This window comes from Bemisia tabaci, chromosome 2 (assembly GCF_918797505.1).
Source record: "Bemisia tabaci chromosome 2, PGI_BMITA_v3".
In the NCBI taxonomy this organism is placed as follows: domain Eukaryota; kingdom Metazoa; phylum Arthropoda; class Insecta; order Hemiptera; family Aleyrodidae; genus Bemisia; species Bemisia tabaci.
Window position 1 is genome coordinate 25284288 of NC_092794.1, and position 13608 is coordinate 25297895.

The window sequence follows — 13608 nt, forward strand, 5'->3', positions numbered from 1 at the left end:
AATAATAATTTGGTTTTTTTGAACAAGAGGACTCGTTATACGCGAAAGAGGTGAATGACTGGCTGGGATATTAAAAAAAAAAAAAAAAACCCAGCATACTTCAGCAAATGCATGCTAAGAAAATTGAACTTCTTCTTCATTATTATTCACAATGATTCGATCGAATATTGCGGTTTGTAAACTAGATGATCCTCGTCCTGTTGCACTAGCTTATTCTCGAGAGCATAAAAAATAGTACCCCATAGATATGTCAGAGGCATCTGCTAGGGTTGCCACAATATCTTCATCTTCCAATTTCTTTCTTCTTTTTCTTTCAAAACGATCATGTTGCTCATTTAGGCGAGTTCTTGTTGAAAATTTGTGTGAAGATATTGTGAAATAATTTCGGGAAAACTCGCGCGGTCACGATGGAGAATGTCACTAATTTTCTCTGATGGTTCCCACTATGGCATGCATCAACTAACTGGCTTTTAATAATGCAACATTTGATAAGATGGCAACATGACTGTAGGATTTATGTTTTAAATGATGCACGAACATAAGCAACAAGACGGGCAAGTCTATTTCCGCGTGTCTCGCTTTTTGTTACACTGCAGCATGTTGCCACTACAAATGATTACATTACCAAGAACCAGATTTGAGATCATACTGATAACTAATAAGTTGGAGACGTACCGTTCTGATTCATCGGCTGCTTGTGAAGCTTCGGCAAGCTTGGCTGTGGCTGTGGCAAGACGCTCCTCTGAACGCTCTAAATCTTCTTCCAAAAGTTGGATACGACGATTTAATGCAGCTACTTCACTCTCAGCCTGAAACATAGACAAACAAAGAAACCGTGAGGAATTGCTGCAGTATTACACACATTCAGAAATGAGAATAAAATTTAAAAAAAAACCAGCGTGTTTCTCGAAATGAGAATAAAATTTCAAACAAACCATCGTGTTTCTCGCGACATTTTACGAACGAAAGCTGAAATCACTTAAAATTATACGAAATATTGAGTGCATGCAAGAGCTTCATTATCATGATTGACTTTTGAAGTCCCCAAGCTGAGTAGCTGAGTTTGGTTGTTGTTGACGTTGTTCGAAGGTTTTCAGATTTTCAACCCTTGCGGAGCGATACGACTTGGACACACGACCAAAAATAATCCAAACGAATAACACAATTTGGATCTGCGCTTTGTGTTGACCTTTTGGCGAAAACCCGGTGCGTCGCAGAAAATTTCGGAGGCCTAGACCGATCTGGACCCCTGCTACTTGATGTATTCAGCCGTATCTCACAGAGTTTGGACTGAAAACAGAGATCAGGGTGTCTACTTAAACAGGCTGACCAAAAATTAGTACTTTTACGGTACTTATTCAGTGCCTCCTCGACAAAAAAATTCAGTACTTTTTCAGTGCCTCCAATAGACGAGGCAAAATTCAAAAATTTGAATTTCCCGCTCAAATTGCGAAAAAATACAAAAATTCCGGACCTTCTTGCGGAATTCCGCACTTTTACAGTACTTCCGGACCGCTCTTAAAAAATCAGTACTATTTCCGGACTTGTAGACATCCTAGAGATAGACACTCTTGTATGGTAGGTCCTTCGTTCTGGCACCGACTTCGCAAGGCAAGCTTCCGTGGAGCTTCGGAGTTTATTTCTGGGGAAAAAATCGAGTCTCCAAAACCGAACAATTTTATCTAAGCTGAAATTTTGAACCAGGAGATCTTGTTCGCATAGTGTGCAAGAAAGTCCGTGGTCCTTATTACAGGTGCAAGTGATTTCCGACCAGGTCCACGGCAACTTGTCGACGCGACGCGACGACGCGCGCGCAGTGTGAACGGACACAGAGCCGGCTGGCGACGGGATTTACGGTCTGCTGCAGCGTAATGAGAATCGAACCCCGACTTCTAAAAACCGACACCTACATTCGGACCTAGTTGCCGGATCACTACACAGAGACAAACCGAGACTCTTCCCGCCGATCTCTTGGCGACAGGATAGTGAAAAAGAAGGAGGTGTTGACATCTTGCCGATCGTTTACCTCGTGACGTAGGTCGGTACAACATCGCGTCGAAATTCCGGAATTCGTAGTATGAAAAACGGACCTCAACGTCCGACTTCTTTTTGCTGAAATCAACTCTTGGTACAATTTTAAACACTTTATTTAGAATGACTTCTTCCCATAAACTACACCATCTCCAAGAAAATCGATTGATAAAAATCGTCCGTACCGACCTACGTCATCAAAAAAGTCCAAGATGCCCGAAATGCAAACACCTCCTTTTTTTTTCTCCGTGGGTGACAGGCGGGGATGGTGAGATTTCTCAGCCTTCCCTTTTAAAAAACCTATTTTCCTCAAAAAGTGCAGAATCATGATTTATGTTGCTTCTCCACTCACCAATCGCCGTATTTTTTTCGAAAAATGTGCTATTTTCATCGCAGGTCTGCAAAACTTGCGCTTTAAACCTCAATTCGCAGGAAACGCTATTTTTACGCTAACGCGCGCCTAACCAGGGTGTCCACTAAAACAGACCGGCCAAAAATCAGTATTTTTACAGTACTTTTTCGGGACATTCCCAAAAAATTTAGTATCTCCTCAAAAGAAAAATTCAGACTTTATCAGTACCTGCAGTGTATTAAACAGAGAAAAAAAGAAAAGAACGACATACGAAAATTTTGTCCGGAGATCAGGAAAAGACAGTAAATTAGAAAATTTTGGAGTCTAGGGAAAATCAGAGAATTTGACGAAATTATGGGTACCCTGCACTAGGAAAATTCCCGGGACGTTGGAAGTGTCGAAAAGTGCGTCTTTGATGATCCCCTAACTTTCCCTGCACAAAGACTCCAGGCAGAATCAAGGTCGTTGAACGTAACTTCATGAGCACAGCTCCGCACCTCGCCAACATATCTCTTAATCATGGAACCATCAAAGCCATGCCCGATACATGTCAAGTGCTTGAACCGTGTGCCAATAATGACTCCTTCAAGTCGCAAGCTCTTCATTCTGCCAGTGCCATTACTGCTATTGTATTCGGCCGCTCAGACCGAAATGCACAGCCGTTAGATTTCGTGACGCCGAGCAATTGTCATCGTAATCGGGTGACGGTAGCGATTGGGTGGTCATGTTCCAGGCCGCGTTGTAAATTCTACCGAAAGAGGAATTTACTCCCTCTCTGACGAACGGAAGCGCATTGGATTCTACGGAGAAAACGTGGCCACTTCGATAGCGGAGCCAGGAAGACATCGCATGATAAGGGGCTTCAGTCGATGGATGTCAAGTATTGAGTTACCGCCGATGGATCGATGGGAATTCCGTCTTGAGATGAGAGGTTTCGCTCGCATTGATCTTCATTACATGTTAATTTTGACTTTGCGTTTTTCGCCACTTTAAGTTTTATTCATCGAACTTTGCACGACTTGATTAATCGCTCCGATTTGAGCTTTCGTACATGAACACACAACTTTGTTTCTGATTCGCGCCCTTCGCGCTGAAATGCGTCTGAGCGTTTCTTGCAATCTCAATTTCTCGTGTTTATTGGGTCCTTAATTGATTTATGACGTACCAACGACTAAATTGTTATGAATTGACGCAATTAACTCACACGGACTTTGTACATAAGGTCGTGTATTTGTTTTGATTTGAACCTACCACTGAGTTCAATATTACATCGAATGAAAGAGGGTCACTACTTCAGTCTTTATCCTATCACGACTGGACGCACTCCATGAGGTAAATGAAAAGGCTCCTAGAAAGAGTCTTCGAAATCTAGTCAAGAGTTTATTATAGTCCATAAAGTTTTATTTTAATTCTAATTAATTCATGGCTTAAAACCCCTGAGTTACTCCTGTTGCCAGGTTTTTTCCAAAGCACTCCATTCCCCGGAGATCTCCAGTAGAGTCCCTTTATACTGTGAGAGTCAAGACAATTCGGCTCATGGATGTCACAAACGGGAATAAAGATTACAGAAATTGAACGTTTTTCGTAATCTTTGATCGGCCCATTCTCAAATGCCTTTTTCCGTTCCTCCTCTCATTCCGTTTGTTCCTTGCCGAACCCGTAATTCCCTGGTCCATTCCAGATTATAATCTTTGCAATTGGTGAAAATGTAATCTTTATTCCCGTTTGTGACACTGTGGAGGCCTAAAATACGGGAACCAATCAGAAATGGATTCAAATTGTCTTGACTCTCAGTATAAAGGGACTCTAGGTCTTCCCAGAGGAGGCGACCCTGAATATTGTCGTCCGAGAGGATATTTCGTAATTTGAAAGTGTCCGACGTCAAAACACGATTTATTACTCATATGACTGACCCGTTCGTCAACCACGTCCGTGACATTCCACCTGGAGCCAGTACGAAATAACTTAGGATTAAAATCCGTAAATGGCAACGTTTCTGTCGGAGCCGAGTTGGGCAAGCGGACCTCAAGCCCCGCTCCGAAGCAGACGGTGGCGGTGCCCGCGACAGCCTAACTAGGCCGAGACGGATGCATCGCCATTTACGGATTTCGATTGCGATTTTGACGGCTCGCTTGAGCTAGTGCGGAAACAACTTAAATTACTCGTTAGTCACTAGATTAGTCGGGCAAATCAAGCGGTTTCCCGCCCCCGCGACAAACAGGACAAGCGAACGAACAAAGCCGAAGCCCGACGAACTAGAATCACCCCGACTCAATTCCTCGATACTTCATTATTTCTAGTGTAAGCATTATCAAGAGGGATATGTGTTAGTACAGGGTGTCTCGCAATTTTCAAGAAAGAAATTTCCTGGGGTTTCCTTAATGGACCACTAGATAAGGTAGGAATTTCAGAGTTCTGATACATATTTCTTGACCAAAATTTCACGTAAAACACGATGTACACAACGAAAATTACCAAAATTAACTCCTTACGAAGATATTGTATGATTCTTGAAGCGTGAATTCAAACCAACCGCTCATGAAAACTCAATGCTCTACGTGATTCACATCACGCGCTAGACGTTATCATGACAGTCTCTACGATATAAAAATCTGGCAACCTCAATCTTGACGCTTTGGCTCAGCTATAGCAAATTGCTTATAGTTTGAACAGCACATGGTGGGACATGAACATTGCTCGACTGAGAAGCTTGCTGAAACCGTTGTAGTGCGCGATTTCATTCACGTAGAGCTTTGAGTTTCTCGTGAGCGGCCAGTTCAAATTCCTCGGAACCGATGTGAAATAAAAACGTTAATATCTTAGTTAGGAGTTGGTTTAAGTAATTTTCGTTGTGCAAATCGTGCTCTACGTGAAATTTTGACTAAGAAACATGTATTAGAATACTTAAATCCGTACCTTGTCTATTGGTCCATTCTCCGACAAAAACGCCCAAAAAAACCGGGAGAAAAACTGAAATTCCCTGACGGATGAAAAAAATAATTCAGTCAGAACAATCAGTCTGAAATTATCCTCATTCTTACGCGTAATATAGATAAACACCAGCGAAATTCTCAGTTGGAAACGCCTGAAAGTTTCCTATTATAAATGGAGTTTTTGAGGGGCAATTTCGCAACATTGAGAAGTTATACTGACTTTTTTTAGCGAATATTTTAACTAAAGGCCACTTACGCGTGATATATCTGTTTTTTGGTCATGGGAGGTAATCATCAAATCAAATCGGCACTTATGGGCAATTTTTGGATAAAATACAGATTTTTCGTTCCAGCGAGGCAATGGTTATCTCCGATTTTCAAGTTCCAATTCCATTAGACGGCGAAGAGTAAATACAAAACAAATACGAGCTAGAGCGTATAAACATGCTGCTTTGTTTTCTGAAGAGCTCTGAGCTACAAGATAACATGGGAATCGACGAGTTTGGAAATCTGATTCTCCGTTTTCAAATCGAGAGCTGAGCAAATCTTTTCATAGTTTAACTTGAACACTCCACACAGTCGGCAATTTTGAAAGAACCGAAAACAGGTTGACAAGTCTTGGGTTTTCCGGCTTATGTACATCATGGGTTGTTTCCTCAGCGATAATTTCCAGTTTTTCCGGATCGTATACACCATAAGTTGGTCGCACTTGATTTTTCAAACTTGTCGAGTTGGAAAAATTAACCATTTTGTTTTGTACAATATGGGAAGTTGAGCACAAGCGGTTACTGTCGTTTGGTTGGTTTTGATCTGGTTGGATAGACATTAGACATTATTTTTTGATTAATGTGACAAAATATGTCGGTTGAAAAGATCCAAACTCGTAGAAACTGGTTACGACCGAACCCGGATTTATTAGTTGATAAACATTGTGCTATTCACGTGCAACTCGCGTGACCAATGAGCAGTAGTGAGAAAACGGGAGTGCATCGCAGGTCAGCTAATTTTAAGAAACTTCCACAAGTAAGGTGTCTCGAAGTAACTAAAGGTATCAGAATTGATCTAACTAATTTGGTTGAACGACAAAATCTGTTTGATTAATCTAGCCGAAAGAAAATCAACCAGGAGTCACCGAAAACACGAGTTCTGACTCAGCCAGTCTCTGCCAAGAGGTGACAAGAGCATTCATCTGCCGTACTGCGAAAAACGTCGTATGATCCTTCAAATGTTGCCAAATTTCATTCAATTGATAGCGAATTCCCAGGGGAAACACAAGGCATTTTTCTTCTAAATTTTCATGGAATTATTCCCGTAATTTGATCGGAACTGTCTGAAAACTTACCTGAAAAATATTCATAACTTTCCTAGAAAAAATAAGCATTTTCTGAGAATATATTTGGGAACATGCGAATGTTCATACGGCGTTTTTCCGTACTGCCGTGCTTAGTAACACCGTCTGAACCTTCAGACATTGCCACATTTCCTTCAATAAAAACCCAATTTACTGGGAAAATCGTGAATATTTTTCTTCAATTTTTCCAGACAAAATTGTTCTCAACTTTGTCTAAAATGCCTGAAAATTCCAAGGATATATGCATAATGTTCCTCAAAAACACACGCTATATCCGGGGCGATTAAGCGACATGCGAATGTTCATACGGCGTTTTTCCGTAGCGCGGTAGCGATGGACTTCGACTTGGCTCGGTCGGCGTTCGGCTCTCATCTCGGGCACCGTAACGGCGTAACGTTGCTAACGCCGTAACGCTCGGATTATGAAATCAATCACCTAAACACTTCTCGCCCGGCCACCGCCGTCGTTGCACCATCACCGTTATTACCTCCGCAGCCAGGAGCAGCGCCGCGACGCTTCCTTCCGTAATCCGCAACGCCCGACGCGCCATTGCACCCACCGCGGGCCGCGCCGCACAATAAATCGGATCAATTGGTATGGTCGGACAAAATTTGGAAACTTTCAAAGCTTATGACTCCGTTCATACAAAACTTTGAGGTTGTAAAGGTGGTTCCATTGGTTCCCTCGTGAAATATTCTCTCAAAGACGACCTTTAAACATTAAAATTTGATGACTTAAACATTGAAGTTTGCAGTTTTAGTTAATAATTTCTTGTCCGACCTCGCTGATTGACTCGATCCGCTGTGCGCCGGAGCGGAGACTCGAGCCTGATGATTGAGATATCCATCCGACTCACGTCATCATCGCTTGCACGTCCACCGTCGTCATGGATTCTTATAGCCGTGACGTCATGGTGAATATTCTCCGAATTAAAGTACCTATGTTTAGAGTGAGCAAAGACACTCGGTCTCGTGGTGGCGGCGGCGGCGACTTGAGATGAGAGCGAAGGGAAGGGACATTTATTTTCTTCCATTTTGCTGTTTTAAAGCTGATCGTCAGTAAGCCCGGCTATTTAAAAAAAAAAAAAAAAAAAAAAAAAAAAAAACACCTAATCTCGGTTTACAGCATTCATTCCTCGACAATTTCCCTGCAACCGGATTTTTTCATTCCCTGATGAACCTGGTTTGCATAATTCCCTGAAAATACATGGTTGGGCAATATTTCCCATACACTGGGGAAAAAAAACACATTGGATCTAGAGTCCAGACTCTTGAAAACATTGACAAGAAAAAATACTCGTGATTCAATCGGATTTTCGCTTAAATAAAAACGAAAACCGCTTAAATTAAGAGGCTTGGTTCTTGATTTAAGCTAGATTCTAATTGAATCAAGAGTACTTATTCTTGTCGATGTTTTTAAGAGTCTGGACTCTAGATCCAATGTGTTTTTTTTTTTTTTTTCCAGTGCAAGTTTTTAACGTCTTATACTCTTGTCAGCAGTATGCACCTTCGTGAAATTGTACTTAGACGAATTCCTCCAAGTTTGCGGACCCGAATCCCGGTTTCAAGCGGAGCTTTCGATGACAAACTTGACGTACAATACTTTCCCTGGACAAAGGGAGAGTGAAACTGAAAGTAAAAGGCGGATTCGACGGTTCGGGGCGACGCTCGGACAAGGTTCGTTGATCATCGGGCAACGCTCTCGGTTGCAGCGACCAAAAATGACCCATTGAAATCGGTTGGAAATGGGTGGAAAAAGCCTCGTTACGGGAGCGGGGGGACGGGGGGGGGGCGCTGCAATCGCGGGGGAGCCTAAAACCGGGGGGCCGGAAGCAGGATGAAAGCGGGGAGTTGGGTGTCCGATGTTCCGATGCTGTTGACGGTGAGGCCGAGCCTGCTCTGATCCGGCCGGGTGGAGTTTCCTCTCCACCATTCATGCACCATGTTCTGCTTCTCCGTCCGCCGCGCGGCTCCAAAGTTCGCTCGGGCTTTCGCCCCCCCCCCCCCCCCCCCTCCCCTTGGACGTGAACGAACATACCGAGGATGGTTCGGCGTCCGGTGACTGCAAAAACGTACGCGGACGTGGAAGATGCCTCAGTTTCCAACGTGATGTGTTTTGAATTCGCGCTGTTGCGCGTGCTGTATTCAGAGCTGGCGATTTTTTCGAACAAAACGATTTGATTTTCGATGAAAAATCGATTCGATTCTAAAATCGGATGGAGGAAATCGATTTGTTTCAAAATCGATTTTAAAACACTTAGAAATCCAAGTTTGGCGCCAAAGACCCCCTAAATTTTAATCAAGTGTACCTGCATCAGCCGAAGCTCATGAGCCGATGAGCAAAGATGAAGTTTAAGACCAATAAAAAGGTAAAATGATTTTTGCTGGCTTTGAATAATTGCCCAAACAAAAATGTTAAAGCCTCGGAGGTAAAAAGTACCACCTGTCGCCAAGCGGTTGGTGGGGGATATGAATTTGTATCTTGACATGAGTGATCGGCATTTCGTGATGTTATCTCTCCAACAAGATGACAAAATTTCAGAAAATTAAAAATTCAATGACAATGACTCTCAAAAAGTTTTCTTAGACACGATTTCTTATGAAATGCTTGACGTGGTTAATATTTGAGCGCGGTTTTTTAGAACTAAAGATAACGCGATGTTCTGGCTTGAAAAAAGGATTTCAAGGTTCCGCAGCGAGCTTCACTAACTTTTCAATTTCACTATCTGCTTGTATTTTTTTAACAGAGAAAATTGTTCAACGAAGCTGTCCAAAAATTTCACTCAATTTTATTTATGCTGCCGATAGAATTCAGTGAAATTTTGCGGATCGCGCGAGTTTCGGAGTCTCTTGCGCCCCCGCAAAAGAACCCAAGGGCGATCGTTCCAGTGCTCCCATTCCCCGGAACTAGTACCGAATTCCGGAACTTTTTTTTTTTTTTTTTTTTTTTTTTGAGAGCTTGCGCACTCTAGTTATAAGTTCATTTGCCTTAGTCGTGTAGACAAACAGCCACCGCTAAATGATGGGAAGTTTAACATGAGATTTGATTACTGATTATGTGGGATTCTAGTTCCTGGTATATTAGTTCGATTTCAGTTCTTGCTAAGATGGTTTTGGACTCAATTATCACTTGAGGGTTCCGTATTCTCATGAACTTGTACGATATTTCGAACTTTAAGATTCTCCTGAATTTTTCCCGGAAGTTTTGAAATTCCCAAAATGTTCCGGATCTTGTGCATTTTCCGGAATTTTCACGGAACTTTCGAAAAAGTCTAAAAAAATCCCGGAACTTTTGAGGGGTATGGAATAAAAGCCCTGGATCCTTGCTCCGCAAATCGCGCAGCGGTGCCCCCGTCCCCCTCCCGAGGGGGCACGGCGACACGGATCCCGCGAATGTTCGCCTGGGCGTTGGGACTCCGCCTAGGAGCGTCGACTCCCCTCGCCTCCCCCCGATTCGCAGGTGCCGGCCGATGATTTTCCGGGGCCCATTACGTTACGCCGGGGCACCCGGGGGGGGGGGGGGGGGCTGCAGCGCTATAACACCACCGTGAGAGAAATCGCGGCGGTTAAGCCGGGTTCATTTGCATACGATAACCGCTCGGTGCTCTCGAGACGAGCTCTGCCTCGCCTCAACCACCGCGAAAACCGTCCTCAGCTTCCAGGCCAACCCGGTCCCGATCGTCTTGCCAGTCCGTTACGAGTGTGTCAATCCGCTTGGTTTCCCGGAGGGGGAGGGGGAGGAGGAAGGGGTTGGCCGACCTTCCGACGCTAGGGAGGATGACCGTGTCATCCATGGGCAGATTTCCATCGTGCAAGCGTAAAGCTGAAGAATAAGTCTCCGCGACAGTAGAGTCGTCATTTCAAGGAAAGTTTTCCCTGACTTTTCCCGGTATTCCCTGACCGTGGCAACCCTGTAGTGGGGGCTAAGTAGCTTCTTGCTGGAGTGGCGAGTAAATCTGTTTCAATTTGAGGGGAAAATGTATCAATAAGGATGTTGTATGTGTGAGGAATTTGCGATTTGACCGTTGATTCTTACGTAGAAGTTCGCGAGAAACACGATGGTGCCCCTGGTTTTCTCTGAAATCGACTTCCAAGCTCAAAAAAAGCTCTCAAGTTGAGGCCAAAATGGAGGGGATATCCCACCCTACCCTGAGAGTCAACCTCTACATCAAGACAAACTCTCCATGCAAAGATAGGGAGCGAATACATTGACAGGGCTGCCACTTTATTTGGGGACTCCAAAACTGAAAACACGGCATCACTGCTAATGTATTTGCTCCCTATCTTTGCATGGAGAGTTTGTCTAAATGTAGAGGTGGACTCTCAGGGTAGGGTGGGATATCCTATCCATTTTAGCCTCAACTCGAGAGCTTTTTTTGAGCTTGGGAGTTGATTTCAGAGAAAACCAGGGGGACCATCGTGTTTATCGCGAACTTAACATTAGAATCAATAGTCAAATCGCCAATTCCTCACATATGCAACATCTCCATTGTAATAGGAGGGTATGCCCCCCCCTCCCCCCCCGCAGTCCGCCCCGGCGTAGCCTTCAGTGTTGAACGTGTGCCCTGTCTTGCGTTTAACAGTGACTGAATCCACGAATTCCCCAGTAGGTACTACATGCAATACGAGAGGCCTACCCGCCGGGCATGCGGCCTGGATTGTTTTGAACGTCGAAATTCCCGACGTCAGAAAATGGGAATCCATTCGATCCGGTGACGTCACAGCCGTGGAGTGACGGGGGCAACCGAAAGCGGCCGCCCGAGGCCCGACGTAATTCTCGTCGGTGGACGCCCGGCGCGCTTCCAGTGTTTCAGCCGCTATGAATGCTGCCGTACTAAGGAAAAACGCCGTATGAACATTCGAGAGTTGCCAAATTTCCTCTCAGAAAATGGTTATTTTTGAGGAAAGTTATGAATATTTCTCCTCGAAATTTTCAGGAACTTCAGGTGAAATTGCGAACAAAAATATCTGAAAAATTGGAAGAAAAATATTCATGTATTTCCCAGGAAATTCGTGTTTTATCGAAGGAAATTTGGCAACGCCTGAGGGTTCATACGGCGTTCTTTCTTAGCACGGCAGAATGGTTCCCTTTTGACCGTGCCGATGCACGAGACCTCAGGGCATGAGCGGGACCTCGGGGAGCGGGGCCTGGGGACACCTGGAGTCCCTTTACACTGAGAGTCAAGACAACACCCCTCATGGAGTCACAAACGGGAATAAAGATTACACAAATTGAACGTTTTCCGTAATCTTTGATCGGCTCATTCTCGAATTCCTTTCTTCGTTCCTTCCCTCATTCCGTTTGTTCCTTGCCGAACCCGTAATTCCCCGGTCCATTCCAGATTATAATCTTTGCAATCGGTGAAACTGTAATCTTCATTCCCGTTTGTGACACTGTGAAGGCCTAAAATACGGGAACCAATCAGAAATGGATTCACATTGTCTTGAATCTCAGTATAAAGGGACTCTAGGGACACCCGGTGACGATGCTGCCGTGCAAAGCAGGGTGTCTACTAAAACAGGCCGACCAAAAATCGGTACTTTTACAGTACTTTATCAGCACATTTTCAAGAAATTCGTGCCCCTTCACCGAAAAATTCAGTGCTTTATCGGTGCCTTCATTTGACGAAACTCGAAACATTTCAAAAATTTGAATTTCTCTCGAATTGCGGCAAAAATTAAAAATTCCGGACCTTCTAGCGGAATTTCCGCACATTACCAGTACTTCCGGACGGACCTTAAAAAATCAGTACTGATTCCGGACTTGTAGACACCCTACGACGGGAGAGGGCCGTATATGAGCCATCAGGCGTTGCCATATTCCTTCGAAAAACAACGAATAATTTCATATTTCTGCTCCGATTTTTCGAAGGATTCTTTTCCAAATTCGGATCTAAAAAGTCTGTGAAATTCAAAGAAAAATGTTCATAACTTTCTTCAAAAATGGATATTTTGTGGGTACCCCAGCCATCATGCAAATGCGTTTAGACGCTATTAGCATTGACGCCACTGTTAGGGACTCTCCATTGTACCCGATCGGATTCAAATAGTACCTAACACTATCGGATATCGAAGATGGCGTTGATATCAATCGCTATAGGGTGATACCAATGACAATAAATCGATCAGTATGGCTTTCCTGTAGCTCCGCCACTAATATCGTCCGTGCGCGGCAGTTCATCGGGCGGGAAACGGGCGTGTTGGGTTCCGACAAAGACCGACCGGTTCAGCTGCGGGCCTGTCCCCGAATCGGTGGCCGACTAAAACTAAAACCGTGAAAGCGACGAATAGAAGCGCCGAGCGAGGCCGTACGCTAATGATGATGATACACTTTGTTTAGCCGACGCCGACACGTATGACGCCATCCGCCAACACAGAATGAGAGTCGAATAGATAGTGGCCTCCGTGAAGTATTTTCGAGACCCGGCACATGCACAACTTACAGGTCTTCATGGTACTCAAAGTGATTTTCGGGATCAGCAACGGTAGAGAACCTATATTGAGAGAGTAAGGCCACTGAGCCCCATGGAGAGGCTTAGGACCCAAAAATGGCGGTGCTTTGTTTTGGTTTTTGTGGATGGGAGGGGGGGGGGGTCATTGCCAACTTTTGACGGTTATCACCAATCGCACTTGCTGCCAACCTTACTACATCTAGGATAATTTTTCTCAAAAATTGCACACGATTAGCCTTAAAAATATGTAAAGAAGTCGCAATAGTGCATTTGGGTAAAGTTCTCGTTACGAAAAGCACAGAAAACTACATTTTAAGTCATTTTGCATTATATTAATTTATGGCGTCCGCCATTTTTGGGTCCTAAGGGCTCCATTCAGCCTAAGATGGCTGAGCCAATCAGAGGTGGTAACACCAGTGGCCACACTCTCTCAATATAGGTACTCTAAGCAATGGTATCCACCGGATGACGGCCGATGCATTTTGTCGAC

At 44.1% G+C, this 13608-nt stretch overlaps 1 protein-coding gene across 48 annotated transcripts in view; it reads right to left on the minus strand.

The window, feature by feature from the left end:
- LOC109044656 (tropomyosin-1, isoforms 9A/A/B) overlaps positions 1 to 13608 on the minus strand; it is a 115153-nt gene that overhangs the window by 56393 nt on the left and 45152 nt on the right. For all 48 annotated transcript variants that reach the window (XM_072297018.1, XM_072297017.1, XM_019040050.2 and 45 more), the window contains one exon: positions 676 to 809. In XM_072297018.1, coding sequence (XP_072153119.1) covers positions 676 to 809 — 134 coding nt within the window. The remainder of the gene's footprint in view (positions 1 to 675; positions 810 to 13608) is intronic.